The following is a 21,145-nucleotide window of genomic DNA, read 5'->3' as shown; positions in this document are numbered from 1 at the left end:
TTAAGGATTGAATATAAGAAATAAAATATTTGGAATCAACTCTACTCAGAGAGATTCACTGAGGTAACCATCAGCAGATTTTAGAAATGAAGCTACTAAAAATGTCTAGCCCTCAAGATTTAGCTTGGAATAAAAATTTAGTGACGATCCATCTCTGTCTAGTATCAATACACCAGAAAATTTATAAAGCCATGTTATGCAAAGTACAAACTACTACGCTAGACTATATTTCTATGTTTCAGCAATTTATACTGTATAACCTCATGTAACTGGAGTCCCAAATCGAAGGCATTTCAGAGGGCTTATGCAAAGCTGACTTGAGATCCGGCTCTTACTTACTTTAGATCTCAGCCTGGAGGTCACCTCTTCCAGTTTTCTCCAAATCCCCAAATCAAGCTAGAAACCTCCATTCCACAGCAGCCTACGCATATTGTTACTATCACAGAACTTCTTGCAGTTTTGTAATGGGTTATAATAAGGTACTTATCCATCTCCCACCTTAGACAAAACTGCTTGAAGTTAGGGACAGTCTCAATCATGTCCCTTTCCTCAGTATTTAGCTCAGGATTGAGTTTGGCAGTGTGGCAAAGAAAACAGAAAGTTACTTGGGATGTGGGATTGGGAATAGAGTTTTGTATAGTAATCAGCTAGATCGATGTTCAAATCCAGCTTTGCCTGCCAATCAATAGATAATACTATATGCCAGGTACTTTGCAGTCATAGGGAGAAGATGATAAATAAGAACATTATACTCTCTCCTTTTCCAGTCTAGCTTTAAGACCCCTGGAAAGTTATTTCTATTTGAGACTGATTCTTCATTCACAAAACAGTATCTACCTCATACTTTTGTTGTTAGGATTTCTGGAGTAATACGAGAAATCACTACAGTGACACACACACACACACAGCATCAAATAGATGGTAACTTATTACTCTTGAAACTGTGAGCCTGAAATTTTGTGTAATTGGCAAAAGCAGTTTAATCTATTATAAAGCAAGCAAACAAACAAATCTCCTTAAAAGACACACTGCTGACAGAACTTAGAGTAGGTTCTTTGAATGTCTGGAAAATTATATGGTTCTTGAGTCTTCTAATTAAAAAATATGCTTGTGCTGATCCATTTGCTCCCTTGGCCTTCCTTTGTGAGCAGAGGTCTTTTCCATTTGCATTTTAGCTAATAGAAATTAAGGTGTAATGAGTGACTGTTAAAAGTGTACATTATAAAGGATAAATCATGAGCTTTGATATTAAGCTCTGTCACTTACAGGCTGCTCAGTAGAGTTACAAAACCCCTTAGTGTCCTTAGCTGTAAAATGAGGACAATATCAGTACCTGCCTCACCTGGCTGTTGGCAAGAATAAACCAGATCTAGTAGGGAAGACCTTAGCATAGTCCCTGCATCCAGTTAGTAGCCACTAAATGATGAATGCCTTACCAACCACATGGAAGGCTTCATGGTTATTGTGCTTTTGCATCGCAGTGGTTAGGAGCACAGGATGGGTTCGTGGAGGCCTGGTTTCAAGCCCCAGTTCTGACAGTTTGGATTGTGTAACATTTAGCAAATAGTCTCCATCTCTTTATCAATAAAATAATGAACAATAGGGGTTTGGGGGAATTAAAATAGAATAATCTATGTAAAGACTTAGTGTGGTGCCTGGGGTACTGTCAAAATTAGCTCCCATTACTTCATCTATAGTGTTTTCACTAAGTGCTACTGCCATAATTTTACACCCATAAACTGCCTTTACCAACCTTCCTTCTTTTACGCCTGAATGGGATATCCAAAAGAAATCCACAAGTTCAAACCAAAAGCAATAGTAAATAAATAAATAAATATATATTTTTAACAGTGAGGCCTTCGGACTTGACCAACAAACAGCTATCAATGCTTCCTAATTCCTATTCCCTTCCCTCTGCTTTAGTTTCTCCACAGCACTGTTTATTGGCTGCATTCTCCAATTGAATGTAAGCTTCATGGAGCAGGGATTTTGCTTCGCTCGCTGTTGTAACCTTATCATTCTGAATAGTGCTTGGCACGTAGTAAAACCTTAGCATGTGTTTCAGGAAAATGAATCAATTAAGTGAGCCCCATCCCAGCCCTAAAAATCGCCTTCTATTTGCCTCTGATGAAGGGAATCAAGAGGGGCAAGGGGCGTGAGAGCATCTCCTGTCCCCCAGATCCTTTCCCCGTACGCACCAGAAGGGTCATTGAATCGTTTCAGGGGCGCCTTAGAAAAGGACATGCTGACGACCCGCTGCACAAAACCGAAGGTTTCTAGGGTGCTCCTCGGCAACTTCCTGCGGCTTGTTAGGCCCTATTCGCTTCAAATTCAAATCTCCCCGCTTATTCCCCGCCCACCCAACTTTAACCAATCGGAAAGCCAAGGCCTTGGACACACCAATCCAGGACGGGAACATCCATAGAGCATGCGTACTCGGTTCTAGCAGGGTCCAATTAGGTGATCTGTTTAGGCTACCATCCAATAGGAGACTATTACTGTCTCCTCTCGCCCCGCCCCCTCCCCACGGGCCCAACCCCTACTGGCGTTACTCAATTTTAACTAAGCACCAGCAGCATTTGCGCAAGCGCAGTTCACATCAAAGAATTTTCAGTCGCTTTTGACGTCATGTTGGTGGCAGTGTAATGAATTCTGACTTTACTGGTTCCAGCTGTCTCCCGTCGTTCCTTGGATGTAAACTTTTCCGGATTTCAGTTCGTTAAACCTGGGTCCTGCCAACGTCCTAAATGGCCCCTGAAAGGGAAAAACGAACACGAGCGGAGACTTCAGGTTACATTCCTGCGCATGTGTAGTGACCCGAGCGGAGAAGCCGGGGCGTGGCCCGAACGCGGATATTCCGTGCGTGCGCTCAGCTCTCTCGGTGCCACCGCGGCCGAGAGGCGACTGGAGTATGTCAGCCCCGTTTGAGGAGCGCAGTGGGGTGGTTCCGTGCGCAACACCGTGGGGCCAGTGGTACCAGACCTTGGAGGAGGTGTTCATTGAAGTTCAGGTGCCGCCAGGCACTCGCGCCCAGGATATTCAGTGCGGCCTGCAGAGCCGGCATGTGGCGCTGGCCGTGGGGGGCCGCGACATACTCAAGGTAGCGGCAGGTTGGGGCTTGTGCTCAGTTTCTTCCCGGCCCCCTCAAATCTCTGAGTGCTAGAGTTCATAGTTTCCTTGGAAAGACTGGTCTGCGGAGACCCCACCCTCAGGGCCAGTCCTGAGTTGAGGTGGGAATTTGAGTACGCCACTTTTCCTGGCTTTGTTTCTAAGACAAATGAAGCTGTTTTGTTCCTCCGCGGGTCTTCAGCTGAGAACCGCTTAACTAGATCGTTGAAGGAACAAATACTTATGGTACCTATACTTTCTTCTAGGCACTGATCTCGGTGCTAGTAGGACAGCGGTGAGCGAACCAGATAATGTTCCCGCACTCAAGGGAGGTTATGCTCTTGCAGGGAGTCATAATTAAACTAATAAATATTTAGGCAGTTATAGGAAAATAAAGATGAAAATAAAGGATAAAGACGTCAGGACGAGGATTCGAAGGTGATGTCAGGTGATTTATTTTCTCATCTGAAATTAGAAAAATTCTCGTTTGTGGAGTGGTTAAGCGGTGTCAAGAGGTTGTGAAGAAAATAATATCCCTTTTATTCTCATCAGTACCCTTTGGATCTGGTACCCATTTTTTCCTTGTTAAAATTTATAGTTAAATTCAGTTAAGTTGAAGTTAGATTTCTTTCGCAGATTAGATGCCCAAGATATTTGATGGCAGTGTTGTGTAATGGTCAAGGGATACTACTTGGTAAGATACCTGGCTTTGTCATTTTTCCAGTTTTGTAACCTTGGGCAAGAGATTATTCATTGTTTAAGCCTTCATCCGCAAAGTGGGGTAATTATAGTACCTTTCTCAGGATTGTTTTCAGCATAGCATGGTGAGTGAAGAGCTTGGAGTAAGTAGTGACTGGTATGTAATAAGCTCACACTACGTGTTAGTTATTATTATTTTATAGGAAAGTGTTTTGAGTGCCTCAGAGCAAAGGAAGATTCATGTGAAAGACATTGATTTATGTCAGCTTGGATCTTGATGACCTTTCTGAATAGTTGTGCAATTTTGTGGGGTTTACTGAACGGTGATTTAATAGTACACTTCAAATTTACTTTAGTAAATTCAGTTAATTTGCAGTAGCTTAGGGAATTTAGCAATAACTCTTAACTCTAGGATTTTAGACAAGTAGGATTTTTTTCCACTGGTATTGACATGAAAAGAATGTGTTTTCTTTTTTTAATGTGACATTTTAATTTCATTTCCTACAACAAATCAAAATGGATTTTAGCAGATGCATTCTCTTTTAAACTTATATTTTGCTTAGTTCTTTCTTAAAACGAGTTTCTGAAAAATCAGTGACAACTCATCTGACCTCAGATGTACAGTATGTGCTTTAAAATTTTTTTAATGCTACATTGCCCTACAAAGAGATTGAACCAGTTTTATTTTTTAATTTATTTTATTTTATTTTTCTTAACATCTTTATTGCAGTATAATTGCTTTACAATGGTGTGTTAGTTTCTGCTTTATAACAAAGTGAGTCAGCTACACATATACATATATCCTCATATCTCCCCCCTCTTGCGGCCCCGCCCCACCCTCCTTATCCCACCCCTCTAGGTGGTCACAAAGCACTGAGCTGATCTCCCTGTGCTGTGCGGCTGCTTCCCACTAGCTGTCTATTTTACATTTGGTAGTTTATATATGTCCATGCCACTCTCTCACTTCGTCCCAGCTTACCCTTCCCCCTCCCTGTGTCCTCAGGTCCATTCTCTATGTCTGTACCTTTATTCCTGTCCTGTCCCTAGGTTCCTCGGAACCATTTTTTTTTTTTTTTAAGATTCCATATATATGTGTTAGCATACGGTATTTGTTTTTCTTTTTCTGCCTTACTTCACTCTGTATGACAGACTCTAGGTCCATCCACTTCACTACAAGTAACTCAATTTTGTTTCTTTTTATGGCTGAGTAATATTCCATTGTGTATATGTGCCACACCTTCTTTATCCATTCGTCAACGGACACTTAGGTTGCTTCCATATCCTGGCTGTTGTAAATAGAGCTGCAGTGGACACTGTGGTACATGACTCTTTTTGAATTACAGTTTTCTCAGGGTATATGCCCAGTAGTGGGACTGCTGGGTTGTATGGTAGTTCTGTTTTTAGTTTTTTAAAAGTTTGTTTTAAAAGACATCATTTCTTCTTAATATCCACAGGAGAGCTCTTCTTGTAGTTTATTATAGTTGGTAAAGTTAAAGCATTTCAGATATTAACTTCACATTTGGCCAGTCAGTGATCAGTAGTATTTCTTCATCTGCTAAAAATTAAGGAGCCCTGGTCTTTCTGTAGAGAGCCCTGTGTTCTTTGTCATAGTATATATTCTGTAGTGTAAACTAGGTTCTGCTTCACTCGCTAGGAGGGAACTTAGGGTTGAGCACCTATCAGTGTGTTGAAATGGTATAAAATTTGATCTCCCTACTCTAAACAAATTAAGTAATTATATGTGGATTAGATGGGAAGTAAGGTAAGTCTTAAATCATGAAAACTTTATGAAAATTAATGGAATTTCTTTATTTTTAGTACTCATGTGTTTATTTTTCAGGGCAAACTCTTTGATTCTACAATAGCTGATGAGGGAACGTGGACTCTGGGTAAGGGTAATCTATTATATTTCTTAGAATCTTTTTAAAAATTAATTTTGTCTTGGAAATTAGTATGTTTCTCCCTGCTATAGATTTGCAGCTTTGGAAGATATAGTAAAAGAAATGTATTGAAAACAATTGTATGTCAAGATTCCGTAATGATTTTGAAAATACAAATTAATGATTAACTCTGATTTCTTTGTGATTTTTGTTTGTTTGTTTAGAGGATAGAAAAATGGTCCGTATTGTTCTTACAAAGACAAAGAGAGATGCGGCAAATTGTTGGACTTCTCTTCTAGAATCTGGATATGCAGCTGATCCTTGGGTGCAAGACCAAATGCAAAGAAAACTTACATTAGAGAGATTCCAGAAAGAAGTAAGTCAGTTGAATGTATGAATATGTATAGTTAAACATCTTAAACTCATAGAATAATTATTATTTGAAATTAAAACTCAAATGTGGTTTTAAAAAATTACTAAAATTCTTCAAAGAAATTTTTTAAGTTAAATGGTTAGAAAAATGACTGGCCTTTCTATATATGGATTTGCATGCCTCAACTAAGAAGTCCTCATGCCACAACTAAGAGCCTGCATGCCGCAACAAAGATGCCGAGTGCCGCAACTAAGACCCAGTGCAGCCAAAAAAAAAAAAAACAATGTCTTCAGTCTCTTTCCCTACTAGTACATACAGATAAAATTCATTACTTTTAACTGCTTTAGAGTGTTCCCTAGTTTGAGTGTATCGTTATTATTTAGCTGTTTCCTCTTTGGTGAGATTTAGATTTCTCTGTTTGTGTCTATTTCAAACAGTTTGTATTTTCATCTCTGAAAATATTCAAATTTTCCTTTAAGATATATATATGGGAGAATTATTACTGGATCAAACCACTGTTAAAGTTTTGATGGATAATTTCATCTATATGATAGTGATTCCCAAACGTATGTCTCTGGCCTGGACTTTTCTCCTGAATGTTGGACTTGCATATCCAGCTGCCTATTTAACATCTTCACTTTTCTGTCTAATAGACATGTCAAACTCAACATGTCCAATGTGAACTCCCTAATTTCCCTCCCGCATTTGTCCAACTATGGCCTTCTCATCTCACATGATGGAAACTGGTTCAGATCAAAAAAAATCTGGGGAATCATCCTCCATTCCTCTCTCTCTCACACCCTCTCCAATTGTCGGGAAACCTTACTGGAATGGCCTTCTAGATATATTCAGGATTTGACCACTCATCACCACCAACTCTACTACCACTCTCACCTGGACCACCTCTAACGTCTTGCCTGGGTTACTCTAATGACCTCTTAATTGTTCTCTTTACCTCTACCCTTGCCAAGCTACCATCTTCTGAAAATAGTTAGAGCAGTCCTTTTAAAATGCATGTCAGATTATATGACTTCTCAGAACTCTTTCACTCAAGTAGAAGACAAAGTCTTTTATAAGGCCCTAATTGGTCTGGTCCTCCATGGTGTCTCTGACCTCCTGTCCTACTACTGCCCCCCTCATTCATTCTGCTCTAGCCATACTGGCCTTTTTGCTTTTCATTAAACATGCCTGGCCTTTTGACTGCAGTGGTCTTCTCCCAAAGCTTAGCTAATTTCTTTACTGTTTTCAAGTCATTTCTCAATGAAGCATACTTTGATCATTCTATTTAAATACTCTAATCTCCTCATTTTCCTTACTTGCCTTACTTTTCTTCTTTTTTTTTTTCCTATACTATAGCACTTAGGAACTTTTAACACTAGATCATGGAGTTGGCAGACTATGGCCACTGGTCAGATCCAGCCCACTGTCTGTTTTTGAAGCAAAGTTTTACTGGAACACAGCTATGCTTATTTGTTTGTGTATTGTCTTTCATATAGTCACAGCAGAATTAAGTAGTTATGACAGAGACTATATGACCTTCAAAGCCTAAAGTATTTACTACCTGGCTCTTTACAGAAAAGCTTGCTGACCCCTGCTCTAGGTAATTTAGGATTTATTATTTGTCTCCTCCTGTTAGAATGTAATCTCCACCAGAACATGGATCTTTGTCTATTTTGTTCATTCTTAAATTCCACATGCCTCTCATGGTGTCTTCTAAACAGTAGGAACTCAATAGATGTTTGTTGAATAAATGAAATGCCTCTAAAAATACTGAAGGCTGAGGTAGTACTTACTTACTCCATAAGATTGTCATGAGGACTGAGTATTTTAAAATATATATAGCTCTTAGAACCCTGCCTGGCATGTAATAAGCTCTCAAAAAATGCTAGTTATTAAAAATCTGTTTATATACTGATGGTAAAGTATATGTTTGCCCATACACTTGTCAACATTGTAATATGCATATTGATCTTCTAAATATTTGTAAATATGAAAGTTGAGAAAGTACCTCATAGTTTTAGGTTCCACTTTGGTGATTACAGTGAGGTTTGATATCTTTTCACACGTTTATTGTCCATTTAGATTTCCTTTTTTGTCAATTGCTGGTTTATATCTTTTTACCATTTTCCTTTTGGGTTACTTATATTTTTCCTTATAAGTTTTATAATGTTTTTTTTTCATATTTTTCAGAATCCTGGTTTTGACTTCAGTGGAGCAGAAATCTCAGGAAACTACACTAAAGGTGGACCAGATTTCTCAAATCTTGAGAAATAACTGCCATCTTCTTGCTGCATTTTGTGGATCCTAGCAGATTTGCCAACTTAATGAAACGAACAGATTATGTGGTGGAAGAAAAATGGGAATGTCTGCAGTTAACAAATTGCAAAATATATTTAAATATGGTTCTAAAAATTGCATTCAAATATGAGTTACATAGGAAACATCTTAAATACTGTAGGAACTATTCTGTTGATATACGGTAACTTTTTTTTTGGACTTGTTTTTGCTCAGCATGAAGTTTTATATGCTGCATTTTACTAATTTCATATTTAACCTGTATTTTTAATACAAAAATCTTTAGGGTATAGATCATGTGAAATGACAGGGTACCGTCAGGGAAAATTAAGTTTTTCTTTCAATAAGTGTGATGCAGGAATAATGTTCAATAAACTTTTCTAAATAGGAATTGTGTACCCCTTTGTCTAAGTGTACCAGTTCATACAAGGAAAATGTATTACTGGAAAAAACTTTTCAGAAAGGAGAAAACAATCCACAGATATATTCTAGGAAAAAACTTTTCAGAAAGGAGAAAACAATCCACAGATATATTCTAAGTTAATTTTAAGAGTTACTGAAAATTTCTGAATTCCTTGAGAGATGCCTTTAAGTCAAGAAATTGAAAAATAGTTAAAAACCTATCAATAAGAATAGATTAGTGCAAAAGAGAATTGGTGAAGTGAATATGGTTATTGGGTGAATCCTTTGTTAGTGACAAAAACAAATTATAGTCAATGGTTATAAGTCAGTTGATCTCCAGTGATCCAGACATATAGGTAAGAATTGTCTTGAAGTTTTACTTCATCCTTTTTATGTCCTTTCTAATTTTAAATATTTTAAAGAGTCTTAAATGTATTGAAAAGTTAAAGTAAAGAACACAGAATTGTTTTCTTCCTGACTCTTCAGGTTTGTGTGTAAGTTGATAACTTGATTCCCCATCACCTCTGAGTACCTAAGTGTGTATTTCCTTCGAAGGACATGCTGCTACATAGCTACAATACAATCATTAAAATCAGGAAAGTAGCATTGACACATTATGACCACCTAATCCTTGGACCTTCATTCCATTCAAGTTTACTTATTATCCCAGTAATGTTCTTTATAGCAAAGGGGTCCAGTCACAATCATGCCTTGCCTTTATTTTATTTTTTTTGCCGTGCCACATGGCTTGTGGGATCTTAGTTCCCTGACCAGGGATTGAACTTGGGCTGCCGTCAGTGAAAATGTGCTAGGTCCTAACCACTGGACTGCTAGGGAATTCCCCATGCCTTGCCTTTAATATCAGTGTCTTTAGTCTGCTTCAAACTGGAACAAGTCTTCATTTTAACCTTGACTCTTACAGCCTTGGCTCTTTTGAAGATTACAGGCTAGTTTTGTACACCTCTGTCATTGTGAATTTTGTTTGATATTTCTTCATGATTAGAATCAGGTTATGAATCTTTGACAGGACTGTTGCAGGAGTGATGCTGTGTTCTTTCTGTATCCTAAGTTATTGGTTTCAATTTGTCCTTTTTCTGATAGTGTTTACTGTTGGCCTGCCATATGTGTGGGTTTCAGATTCTCAGATTCAACCAACCAAGGATAGAAAATAGTAAAAAAAAAAAAAAAAAAAAATCCAGAAACTTCCAGAAAGCAAAACTTGAATTTGCCTTGCAACAGGCAACTAGTTACATGGCACTTATGTTGTTTACAACTATTTACATAGCATTTACATTGTATTAGGTATTATAAGTAATCTAGAGATGATTTAAAGTATTGTGGGATGGATGTGGGTAGGTTATATGCAAATACTGTGTCATACTATTGAGCATCTGGATTTTGGTGTCTGAGGGGGATGCTGGAACCAATACCCTGTGGATACTGAGGGACGACTGTACTTAGATCACTGATTAAGTGGTGTCTGTCAGTCTTCTCCACTATAAAGCTATTCTTTTCATGTTTTTTGTGTGATGTAGTTTCAAAAGTACCACCTTGTTTCTCATCAAACTTTAAATTTATCTGTATATACTCATGATTTCCACTTTATTCATTGGGTTAAAATCTATTATTCCCATTACTTTGATCCTCAAATTTTTTTCTGGATTCGGCCAGTGGAAGGTCATTGTAGGTGGCTTCTATGCCCTTTTGACATGTCCCCATCATTATTTGAGCAACTTCTTATTCTCTGGCATAAGATATACCAGACTTATTATTGCTTTCCCTACCCTAGCACAAGAATCAGCCATTTTTCCCAGGAGCCCTGGTTCTCTAGTGAAGAATGGTGTTTAAAAGCCAGGTTCTATGTGTTAGTGAGTAGTTGCTGTTGGTGTGTGTTTATTATGCATACATTTACATCTATATTTTTATATTTATGTATATATTGAAAACCATGAGTTCACACTTAAACTTTCATTTCTGATCCCATGGGGTTCAGTTTTGCTCTCTCCCTTTGTATAGAACTCCTTTCAACAGTGAGATACCTGATCCCTATTATCCTTAATATAGTTGGTTCATTATTCTAGGTCATCTTCCCATGCGAATACCTTTCTCACTGCTCAGGCTCCAAAACCCTATGCCAAGCAGAGATAACCCGCCGCACCTACTTGGATCCTAATGCCCCACTCTGGGCCGCTGCAGCCCAACCACACCCTTCGGCAAGATACCTATGATGTTCATTTTACCCAATAACTTTAGGAATGAGTTGTTGGAGAAGAGGCGTTTTTCCTTTAATTGGCTTATCTATGTGACATTAAAATTTTTTAATATTTTGAATAAACATAAAGTCAACTTTTTTAGTTTGTAGTTTTGTGAATTTTAACTTATGTAAAGATATGTGTAAACACCTCCAAAATCAGGAAATTGACCAGTTCAGTCAGCCCAAAAACTCCTTCATGCTTTCTCTTTATAGTTACACCCTACTCCTAGCCTCAAACCCTGGAGTCCACTGATTTAGTCTCTGCCTCAATATTTTTTTTTCAAGATCTTCATTTAAATAGAATCATATATAATCTTTTAAAAACATAGTGTTGAGATAATTCACATACCATACATTTTACTCATTTAAAGTGTATAATTCAGTGGTTTTTAGGATAGTCACATTAAGTTCAACCATCACCATCATCAACTTTAATTTTCATCACCTCAGAAAAAAAACCCCACCAAATCCATACTTTTTAACTATCACCCCACCCAACCACGCACAGACACCCAACCCCCTGAAGCAACCAATAATTTATGTTCCATCACGTAGATTTCTCTGTTCTGGATATTTCACGTACCTGGAATCATAGTGTGGTCTTTTGTTTCTGGTTTCTTTGACTTAGCATAATGTTTTAGAAGTTCATCCACGTTCTAGTATGTGTCAGTGCTTCATTCTTTTTGGCTGGCTAAATAATGCTCCATTTATGACTACCACATATTTATCCATTTGCCAGTTGATGGACATCTGGGAAGTTTCCACCTTTTGGCTACTGTGAATAATTCTGCTATAAACATTCAAATACAAATTTTTGTGTGCATCTGTATTTTCATTTCTTACCTAGGAGTGGAATTTCAAGTTTTATGGAAACTGTTTAATTATTTGAGGAACTGCTAGATTGTTTTGCAAAGTGGCTACACCATTTTACATTCCCATCAGCAGTATATGAGAGTTCCAGTTTCTCCACATCTTTGCTAACATGTGTTATGTGACTTTTGGATCCTAGCTATCCTGGTGAATATGGAATTGTATCACATTGTGGTTTTGATTTACATTTCTCTGATCGCTAATTATGTTGAGCATCTTTTCTTGTACTTATTGACCATTTGTGTATCTTCCTTGGAGAAATGTCTATTCAGATCCTTTGCCCATTTTTTAATGGGTTATCTGCCTTTTTATTATTGAGACGTGAGAGTTCTTTATATAGTCTGCACAAAAGTCCTTTATCAGATATGTGATTTGCATATATTTTCTCCTTTTATATGTTTTTTTCACTTTCTTGATGGTGACTTTTGAAGCATGAATGTTAATTTTGATGAAGTTTAATTCATCATGCTTTTGGTGTCACGTCTAAGAATTTTGTAATCCCAGGTTATGAGGACTTTTTTCCAATGTTTTCTTCTAAAAGTTTTATAATTTTATCTTTTACATTTATATCTGTGACCTATTTTATTTTTTGTAAGAGCTGTGAAATATAGGTTGTTTATTTTTTTGCATATGGATGTCTAGTTTCAAAATCATTTGTTGGAAAGGGTATTCATTCTCCATTAAATTGTTTTTGCACTTTTCTCAAAAATCAATTGCTATTTATATGGGTCTGTTTTTGGTCTCAGTATTCTGTTCCATTCATCTGTGTGTCTTTCCCTTCACCAATACCACACTGCCTTGACAATTGTAGCTTTAAAGCAAGTCTTAAAATTGGGTAGCGTGATACCTTCAACTTAATTCTTCAGAATTGTTTTGGCTGTATTTTCTTTGCTTTTCCGTGTGAAGTTTAGAATCAGCTAGTCTGTATAACAAAAAGTCCTGTTGGAGTTTCCACTGGAATAGCATGTCTTCTGATCCATGAACATGGGGCATCTTCATTTAGCACCTCTTTGATATAGATCATCAGCATTTATGGTTTTCAGCTTATAGAACCTGTACATCTGTTGTTAGATTTATTCCTAAGTGTTCATTTTCTGGAGCTGTTGTAAATGATTTTTTATTTGGTTGTTGGTATTTTTCAGTCCTTCTATGTCCTTGCTGATTTTCTAGTAGTTCTATACATTACTGAGTGGAGTGTTTAAGTCTCCAACTGTAATTGAAGGTTTGTTCATTTCTCCTTTCACTGCTGTTTTTACTTCTTGTATTTTTAAGGTCTGATGTTAGGTGCATACATATTTAAGATTGTCATGTCTTGGTGAATTGATTCTTTTATCATTTTTTAATATCCCTCTTTATTCCTGGTAATTTTGATACAATTTCACGAGTCCATTTAATCTATATTGGGAAGTAATGTGCAGAGAGGTTAAGAGAATAGCCTCCGAGTCAGAATTGCCTGGATTTGAATCACACATCCAAGTACAGGTGTATGACCTTGGGCTCATCACTTACCTGTTCCTTGGTTCTGGTTCATTTGTAAATTGGGATAATCTCATTCAATTTGTAGGATTAAGGGTTACATGAGATGATTCATCTAAAACATCTGACTATAGTACCTGACAGTAAAAACTATCATTGTTAACCACAAATGTTAGATCAGAAATGTCTAGTTTTTAGAAAGTATGTCACAGAATTAGAAATACATAGAAGGTTCAGGTCCCTTTTTAAAAACAGCACTTGTGAAAAGAGGGATTATTAAATATATCCAACCTGAGTCAAATACCAGGTTTTTTTTTGTGGTGCACAGGCTCTGGACGCGCAGGCTCAGTGGCCATGGCTCACAGGCCCAGCCGCTCTGCGGCATGTGGGATCTTCCTGGACTGGGGCACGAACCCGTGTCCCCTGCATCGGCAGGCGGACTCTCAACCACTGTGCCACCAGGGAAGCCCAGGAACCTTCTTTTATAAAAGTTTTTCTTTCACCAGTAATTCCATACAATGTCTACTTTGTATCTTGTTAGTTTAAACATGAACAGTTCAAAGTCATCTATTGTTTCAGTTCCAATAATAATAATTAACAAGTGATCTAAGCAGATTAACAACGACCTGCTGGAATACTGTTTAATTAGATAATAGGGTTGCACAGAACTTCAGGTGGGCTGAATCTGAGGGTGAATTTGTATTATGGATAGCCATAGTAGTGATGAATCTAAATAATAAAAGTGACCAATAGTGTATAAACACTGACTTTTTAATGCATATTAAGCATATTTAATTGTCATCATCTTGTGTCTATCTTTAAAAAACCATTAGAAAGGAAAGTGTCAATTAGGTAATAGCCATACTCTTATACGAAATTTTGTTTCTCCTACCATGCATCTTACTTTAGTGCTAAATTTAAATATAGTGAGTGAAGACAGCTTTTTATTGTGGTTCTATTATCACAGTGCCAAAATAGTTAATTAAATTAGAAGAGAAACAAATAGAAAACCACCCAGCAAAGGAATGCATTTCAGTAACTTTATTGAAAGGTATATCCCTTAGTACCAAAACATAATGGTAGTTGGTTAGGTTACCTCTGCCAACTCAAAATTAACACTGATGTATTCAAAATATTGAAATTTATCAGTCTTTTGGGAAAACTGGAAAGTTATCCGTAAAACATGTTTTACAAAAGTATAGGATACACTGTGGTTCTTTGGTTTATTTTCCAATGCATATCTCCCCATAACATGATGTCAAACTTGGGTACAGCCATCCTGGATGGATTCAGGCTACACATTACATTAACTGACACTTTAACACAGTAGATCTCCTTAGGTTCACTGAAATCCTGAACACTACCTCAGCAACCTTATAATTATGAAGATGCCTACTTACCTTTCTTAATACTTTCCTTTGGCACAGTAGGGGCACTTAATGAAAGTATATTCTCTCCCTTTTAAGCAAAACTCTAAATTAGAAGCAATGACAGTTTCATAAAAACAGTGCTTAGTAAAAACTTCTGGAGTGTTAAATCAGAAAGTTTTCAGAGTGACGTTAATTTGAGTTACTACTACAGTAAAAACTAATTTTCTTGATGGGACTAGACTGAGGCAGTAAATTTTGTATAAAACTTTTTAAATCATGGATATGAACATCACCTGTTTTCTAGAAAAATATTAAAGATAACTTAATATGCTGAAATTAATAGGTCTGTAGTTTTGCTTTATATAAAATGCCCTCAAATTTAAATGTGACTCCCATGTAGCAATAAAGTCCACATCTCTGGATTATATATTACTTGCATTATGGGTGCCAAGAAACCATTTTCAAAGCCTAGAATGCTGACCCTTATTATGCCTTAAAAGTGCATTTGTGAAGTGGTGGTTTTGATGTAAACCTCATATTTAAAGTTTAAATTTAAATTAAGTAGGTTACCGTTTTTAACACCACCTAAATACAATATATTGACCCAATACAGAAAGTTGGATCAGTGTTAGAAATGAAGATTCACAGTTTACCTTCCCAGGCTTGTCATTAGCATTTCACATTTATGCTGTTAGCTTTGATTTGTATGCTTCACAGGTGAATTCAAATGTGAGTAATTCCACTATAGGGTAATGTTTATTAGGCAGTTTTCCCAAATCTGAGAACACCAATGTTAATCTACTTGTGATGTTTTGAGGCTTCACAGCTTAAATCCGTTATAACATTATGGAATCCACAGCTCAGGATTGTGGAGAAAGGCTTCAGAAGAGTTACTTGTTGCTGTAAGAATCCTAATAAACAAAAAAATCAAGTTATCAGAAGTCTGCCAAACACAAATATTACTACCTGTTAAAATATCTGACTCATAATCACATCTTATGTAGATGTGTTCTATGTTAATATTTAGTGTTGAGTAGGAAGAAAGAAATCACCAACATGAATTAAACTTAGATGGCAAGAATGTATATCATATATTTGTGAGGAGGCTTACATTTTTTATGCATGTAAATACTTTGCAGTGTTCAACTACTATAGCAATGATACATATAAGTTGAGATGTATAATGATACACTATACAGTTGAGACATCCTGGCAGTTTCTAGACATTCAATGTAGAGACCACCTGCCACAACTTACTTTTTAAGTACAATACCCAAGTTCATACTGATTTTGCTAATAAGCTAACAGTCTCAAGTTAGTTCAATGTATGATTCAAAATTTTGGTCCTGCTCCCTCACTCAGGCTCGTGTAACTTTAAATGAGCCAAAGCCTAAGTCTACATACAGCAAAATGATGTGAAATTGAAAAAAAAAAATACTGTTTTAGTGCTACTTTTAAAGTTCAGGTTATTAAGGATGCTGCTTTTTAAGCTGAAAATTTAATGAAATGGCTAACATATATATGAAAGGTTAAGAGAATTCCTTACTCTTAGGGTGTTGTACCTTGAATGTAGTAAATGTCCTCAAATACTAGCTGACTAGATCAGAGAAGTCATTTTCCCCTCTGCTAGTCCAACTCCATTTTTTTAAAAAAAAATGCAGATTTAAATTCTTGAATTGCAGAAGAAAATTATAGCATTAGAAAAGTCTCTCTACATGGAGAAAAACTATGAACCAAATTTACCAATTAAGGGACCATTTCAGGAATTGTTGGAAGGTGGGTTATTCTGTAGTAACTATGCTTCAGTTGCCGTGCAGTACGCCCAGAAACAATCCATTTCAACTTCTGAACATTTGGTTTGGAACACTTGTTTGATGAATATTCAGTTAAACACTTGGATACGAGCTCTTGCCAGAAAGTCAAATCTCTGCCATTGATCTGTGAATAAATTAAAAAAATATATTCTTTAAAATAAAAGTCCTACAGTATTTAATTATAGTAATAATTGCAATCTTATTAACACGTGTGTTTCCTTGTCAAAAAAATTTGAGGATAAGCTACTTAAGTTTCAGATAAACACAGGACATCTCATTTTACTTTAGGAACAAGTGGTTTAGTTGCTTTTACAGCTGTCAACAGGATTTAGGCTATGACCTGGACATACCTTGGAATGTTTCTGAAGACATTCTACTCCTTCTGTTAACTCTACACACCTCTGTGCCTGGATCTCCAAGGCAATGATAGACAATGCCAACACAGATGGCTAAAAGAGATAAATTTTAAAGTAAATGTTGAATATAAAAGTAGGTATATAAATAGGTTTAATCTTTACAAAATATTTACCTTTGCTTTAGAAAATATGATCCTGCAGTAGCACGCCTTAAGTTGAGCTTCTAGTCTTTCAAAATTAAGGCTATTCCTCCTTTAAAAAGAAAATGAAATTAATTTTATATAGATAATTTTATATCAAGTCAAAAGAAATTTTTAGAAAAATAAGTCAATTTTAAAGTGAAGTTTATGCACACTTATCATAGAAAGTGAATTATCCGAAGTAAAGAATTTCCCTTCCTTCAGAAACATTAACTTCTTAAGGATACCATATATGAATTTTAACTGATCTGAGCCAAAAAAAAAAGTATCATGCTACAACTCCCAAGGTTTCTTTTCATTTTAATAAATCTATTTTTGAATCTGAAGTTCCTTTTTCCATACATCTGTGTTAGATGCTTACCTACTAGGTTCTATAAGTTAACTTGTCTATAAATGGAAAACGTAATTTTAAAAAAAGTTGAAATGTCCATCTTTAGAATTCACAGACTTCAAGAAGCTACTTTTGACTGAAAGTCTTCTCACTTCTGCTGGAGAGTGAAGTGAAACTCATTCTCACTTCTGCTGGAGAGTGAAGTGAAACTCAAGGAGCTTAGCTGTCACTTTACTTATTTTGATTGGAATTCTCCCAGGATATTGATTTTATTTAACATCCGGACAACTTCATTCTGATTTCCAAATCTGCTTTGTTAAAAACAAAGATCACATACCTTTCATATGGCAAGTTCTCTTGAAGGAGTGCATAATAGAGTTGTAGAAACTGAAAGGCAGTAGTAGCTTTGACTTTCCAACACACCTTCTCCAACACAATCTTTTCCATTCTCATCAAGTCTGAAACTGTGAACCTATACTGGCTTATTCGGATCAAGTCAGTTGCCAATGGGACATTCCTTTCCTCTTCTATTGATTTTACAGCCAAATAGAAGCAGCTCAGTCCAACACACCCAAGGTGCTTGGGCTGTACCTAAAAAGACAGTAAGTCCATGTCTTTACCTTATTTCAGTTAAAAAAACATAAAGGATAATCTAGAACTCAACCTATCACTTCGAAAATGTATCTTTGAGGTATATTTCTCAGCTGTGAAGGACTTAACAAGATCCACTGATACCTCAACTGTAGCCTCTTAACCATATGTACCCACTTGGAACCAATTTTTGAGCAAACAGACTAAGTTTCAGTGTAATGTGTGGCTTCAGCACATAACAATTCGTACTTCTTTTGGTTTGTTTAAATCAGTGCAGAACGATAAGCAATAAGCTACTAGGTCAAAGGCTTATATGAGGACTGAAATACCTTACAGCTTATGCACAAAATTTCTTTCCAGAATGTTGTGTTTTTCCAGGCTGTTTTCTTTGTAGTAACACATGTAAAATGTTTTTAAATACTACAGCACATACTGTTTACTCTGCCTGTAAAGCTCTATTCACTACCAGTATTTTAAATTTATTCATCATTTTCTGAATGTCTACAAAATTTGTCACAGTCAAAATTCTGTCCACTTTAAGTTCCGCTCAATGGAAACTTTATGAAGCCTTTACCAGTATTTGTGCTCTCCTCTTCTTAGAACCCCTTCAGCAATACATTTATGCCTCTTTTGAGGTATAATGTAATTATTTTTCTTATTATTCCTTGTACTATATAATAGTTATCAGTGCAAACATTATTGCCACTAAGATTATAATACACTTAAAGGACAGATGTATTTCATCCATGTAACATTTATAGTCAAAGGTAGTGCCTGCACATGGTGTCTAAAGAGTTGTTTAATTAGGGTATTGAAAAAGTTTCTTGAACCATTCAATACACATTGAGTTCCTCCCATATATGATGCATTCTGTTAGGTACTGAGGACTAAAAGATGAGCTGCATTTTAACTGTCACGTTGTTTCATTATCTACCAATGACCACTGGCACACAGAGAAGTCAGATGTATTTGTAACAATTAAGCTCTGAAAGTTACACAGATGTCCTGCTTATCCAATACAGGGAAATAACTATATATAAATGCTCCTTCAGAAGATACTCTCTATTATATGCAAACTTAGGCTGGAAATGACAAGCATAAGCACGACTTGGGTAAATTTAAGGCTAAAACAATTAGAACTTTATTCTATATGAATAGAGATCAAGCAATATACTCTATGACCAGATGGTTGACAGCATCAACAAAAAGGAAAAAAAAAAGAAATATAGTCTAATTCTTAACCCCCAATCTAGCATTCTGCCTCTAACACATTTCTTAAAATTTAGAAACAACAGTAAATAAATGAAAACACCCAACCTATCAAAAAAGACTTTTAAAAACAACAGCCAACTCTCCTACTGGGAGACTCTGCAATTAATTATTTGATATTAGACTACTTTTCAATGTCAGAAAGTAGGTTGAATAAATGATGCATCACTCTTAATTAAAAGGAAGGATTTCATCAGTGCTGTAGTACACAGAATTACCATAATGTTTTGGCTACTTGCTGAAAACAAAAAAAGTTATGAATACCAGCCCAAAGCTAGCAATACCACCTCCAAAACACATTGAACAAAACCACAAAATACTCAGGGTAATGTAGCTTTAGACGTACCTTCATTTTAGACAGGAATCTGTCCAGTAAATTCACAGCTAGAGAAAATGTCTCCGTGTCAAAGCCAAAGAACTGAGTTAGACTAAGGAGATCTTTTACTTCAAAGTCCCTCAGTCTTGCAGTCATTCTAAGGCCATTATCGTGTGCAGATTCAATTAGTCTCAAGCCGCAGACCTTTGGCTGACATCTCAACTCCTGTTCCAACAGGGCATTCAGCTGGTGTAGCAGTTTCTGAGAGTCAGTTGTTGTCAGTACCTCTATCATCTATATATAGAACAAAGCCCAGAAAGGAGTGAAAGAACAGCCCTTCCTGCCTTGTGTTGTGCCAGGTGCATTATAACACAAGTCTCCCCTCCCTCAATGCTATTAGTGAATCTAAGTCACTGCAAAATGCCATCTGTAATTCTCCACCTCCCCAACCAGTTGGTCACATCCTAAATTGTGAGTTCCTAGAGGGCAGTAGCCATGCCTTTTTAAAGAAAAAAAATGCAAATCTTCATGCCCAAACTTTGAAATTAGATGGTAGCATGTATTCTGCCATTTATTAACAATGTGAACTGTTCAAGTTAGTAAATTTTTCTTAGTCCTCAATTCCTAGTCCGTAAAGTGGGTATAAGGTTATTACCTATTTCAGAGACACTTGTGAGGAATGAATGAGATCATCTAGGTACACAGGTACTTAGCACGTACAGTAGGTGCCTAATAAACACTGGGCAATATTAATGAGCTTACTTCTAGTCTGTAAAATGAGGCATATCTGCCTCTTTGAATGGCTGTGAAGATTAACCAAGATGATTCAACTAAAGAGTTTAGCATAGTGCTTGGCATTCACTGCTCAGTAACTGTTAACTTTTATTGATGTTAGGAAAGGAAGCTTAAAGGCAGTTATGGGTGCACGCAGTGGGGGCGGGAGGCTAATCCAGCCTGCAAGAGGAAGCTGGGAGTTTCGTTAATTTAAGACAATACTGAACATCTACTATGTGCCTGCTCCGGGAACGGGCTAAGCCCTGGACACACGGACGGTCCCTCCTCGCAACAACCGAAAGACAAGGAGGCAGAAAGAATCCTTAGGGTTGCGCGACGGAAAGGGTGGGCAGATGGAGAACCGCAAACTTCAAGGGTCCAACTCTTTGGCCCCTGGGCTGGGACCGGGCCCATAAGACACTAAGACATCTCAGGAGGTCGCATCTGGCCCCGCCCCTCCATGCTCGTACTAGCCTGAACTTGTTGCTCGGGGAGAGTTAACCGAGGAAAAGGGCTCGAGACCTACCCCTCACCCCGCGCCCCACAACCCTGCTCCCTACCCGCACTCCGAGGTCAACCCCGAAATCCGAGCTCACCTTGATCGCGATTGCAGCTCCTCAGCGGTAACCACCCTCCCCGGGCCTGCTCTCACCTCACCCCAAGATATTAGAACCGAGAGGCCTATGAGGCGAGAGGGCTCGCGGGCAAGACGGGAGAGGCCCGGGGAGGGGAGCCGTCTTGGGTGGAGGTCTCTGCAGCGCCGCCGA

The 21,145-nt window shown here is 37.2% G+C and overlaps 3 protein-coding genes across 4 annotated transcripts in view; 1 reads left to right on the top strand and 2 right to left on the bottom strand.

The window, feature by feature from the left end:
• Positions 1–2,521, bottom strand: part of HMMR (hyaluronan mediated motility receptor) — a 37,324-nt gene extending 34,803 nt beyond the window's left edge. Inside the window, exon 1 of the mRNA XM_022595065.2 lies at positions 2,199–2,521. Coding sequence (XP_022450773.2) covers positions 2,199–2,244 — 46 coding nt within the window. The 5' untranslated portion in view covers positions 2,245–2,521. The remainder of the gene's footprint in view (positions 1–2,198) is intronic.
• A 95-nt stretch (positions 2,522–2,616) lies between these two features.
• Positions 2,617–8,746, top strand: NUDCD2 (NudC domain containing 2). Of its 2 annotated transcripts, XM_089909637.1 has the most exons (5): positions 3,034–3,100; positions 3,745–3,802; positions 5,648–5,696; positions 5,912–6,063; positions 8,251–8,746. In XM_089909637.1, exons 2-5 carry the CDS (start codon positions 3,782–3,784, stop codon positions 8,332–8,334), a joined length of 306 nt encoding a protein of 101 aa, XP_089765763.1. In that variant the 5' UTR covers positions 3,034–3,100; positions 3,745–3,781; the 3' UTR covers positions 8,335–8,746. The 2 variants fall into 2 exon arrangements, with proteins under 2 accessions (XP_022450892.1, XP_089765763.1); XM_022595184.3 differs by lacking the exon at positions 3,745–3,802 and having other exon boundaries at positions 2,617–3,100.
• A 5,637-nt stretch (positions 8,747–14,383) lies between these two features.
• Positions 14,384–21,136, bottom strand: CCNG1 (cyclin G1). The gene is made up of 7 exons (XM_089909636.1): positions 20,975–21,136; positions 19,635–19,898; positions 17,766–18,019; positions 17,071–17,149; positions 16,892–16,990; positions 16,471–16,665; positions 14,384–15,638 (listed from the first exon to the last, which is right to left on the bottom strand). The coding sequence occupies exons 2-6, from the start codon at positions 19,896–19,898 to the stop codon at positions 16,474–16,476; spliced, it is 888 nt and encodes a 295-aa protein (XP_089765762.1). The 5' UTR covers positions 20,975–21,136; the 3' UTR covers positions 14,384–15,638; positions 16,471–16,473.
• Between the last annotated feature and the right edge of the window lie 9 nt (positions 21,137–21,145).

The sequence above is a fragment of the Delphinapterus leucas genome, chromosome 3 (assembly GCF_059928025.1).
Source record: "Delphinapterus leucas isolate spDelLeu-1000000601 "Yukka" chromosome 3, BTC_Dleu_Yukka2, whole genome shotgun sequence".
Classification (NCBI taxonomy): Eukaryota; Metazoa; Chordata; class Mammalia; order Artiodactyla; family Monodontidae; genus Delphinapterus; species Delphinapterus leucas.
This window is presented reverse-complemented; position numbering and strand designations above follow the sequence as displayed.

Bases quoted from the DNA above. Each gene is read 5' to 3' on its own strand.
- CCNG1 (XM_089909636.1), bottom strand. From the start codon at position 19,898: ATGATAGAGGTACTGACAACAACTGACTCTCAGAAACTGCTACACCAG. The intron at 18,020-19,634 runs GTACGTCTAAAG...CTGTCTTTTTAG, and splicing joins GATTCCTGTCTAAAATGAAG to GTACAGCCCAAGCACCTTGG. The intron at 16,666-16,891 runs GTATGTCCAGGT...ATTTATTCACAG, and splicing joins GTCTTCAGAAACATTCCAAG to ATCAATGGCAGAGATTTGAC.
- NUDCD2 (XM_022595184.3), top strand. From the start codon at position 2,912: ATGTCAGCCCCGTTTGAGGAGCGCAGTGGGGTGGTTCCGTGCGCAACA. The intron at 5,697-5,911 runs GTAAGGGTAATC...TTGTTTGTTTAG, and splicing joins TGAGGGAACGTGGACTCTGG to AGGATAGAAAAATGGTCCGT. The intron at 6,064-8,250 runs GTAAGTCAGTTG...CATATTTTTCAG, and splicing joins TAGAGAGATTCCAGAAAGAA to AATCCTGGTTTTGACTTCAG.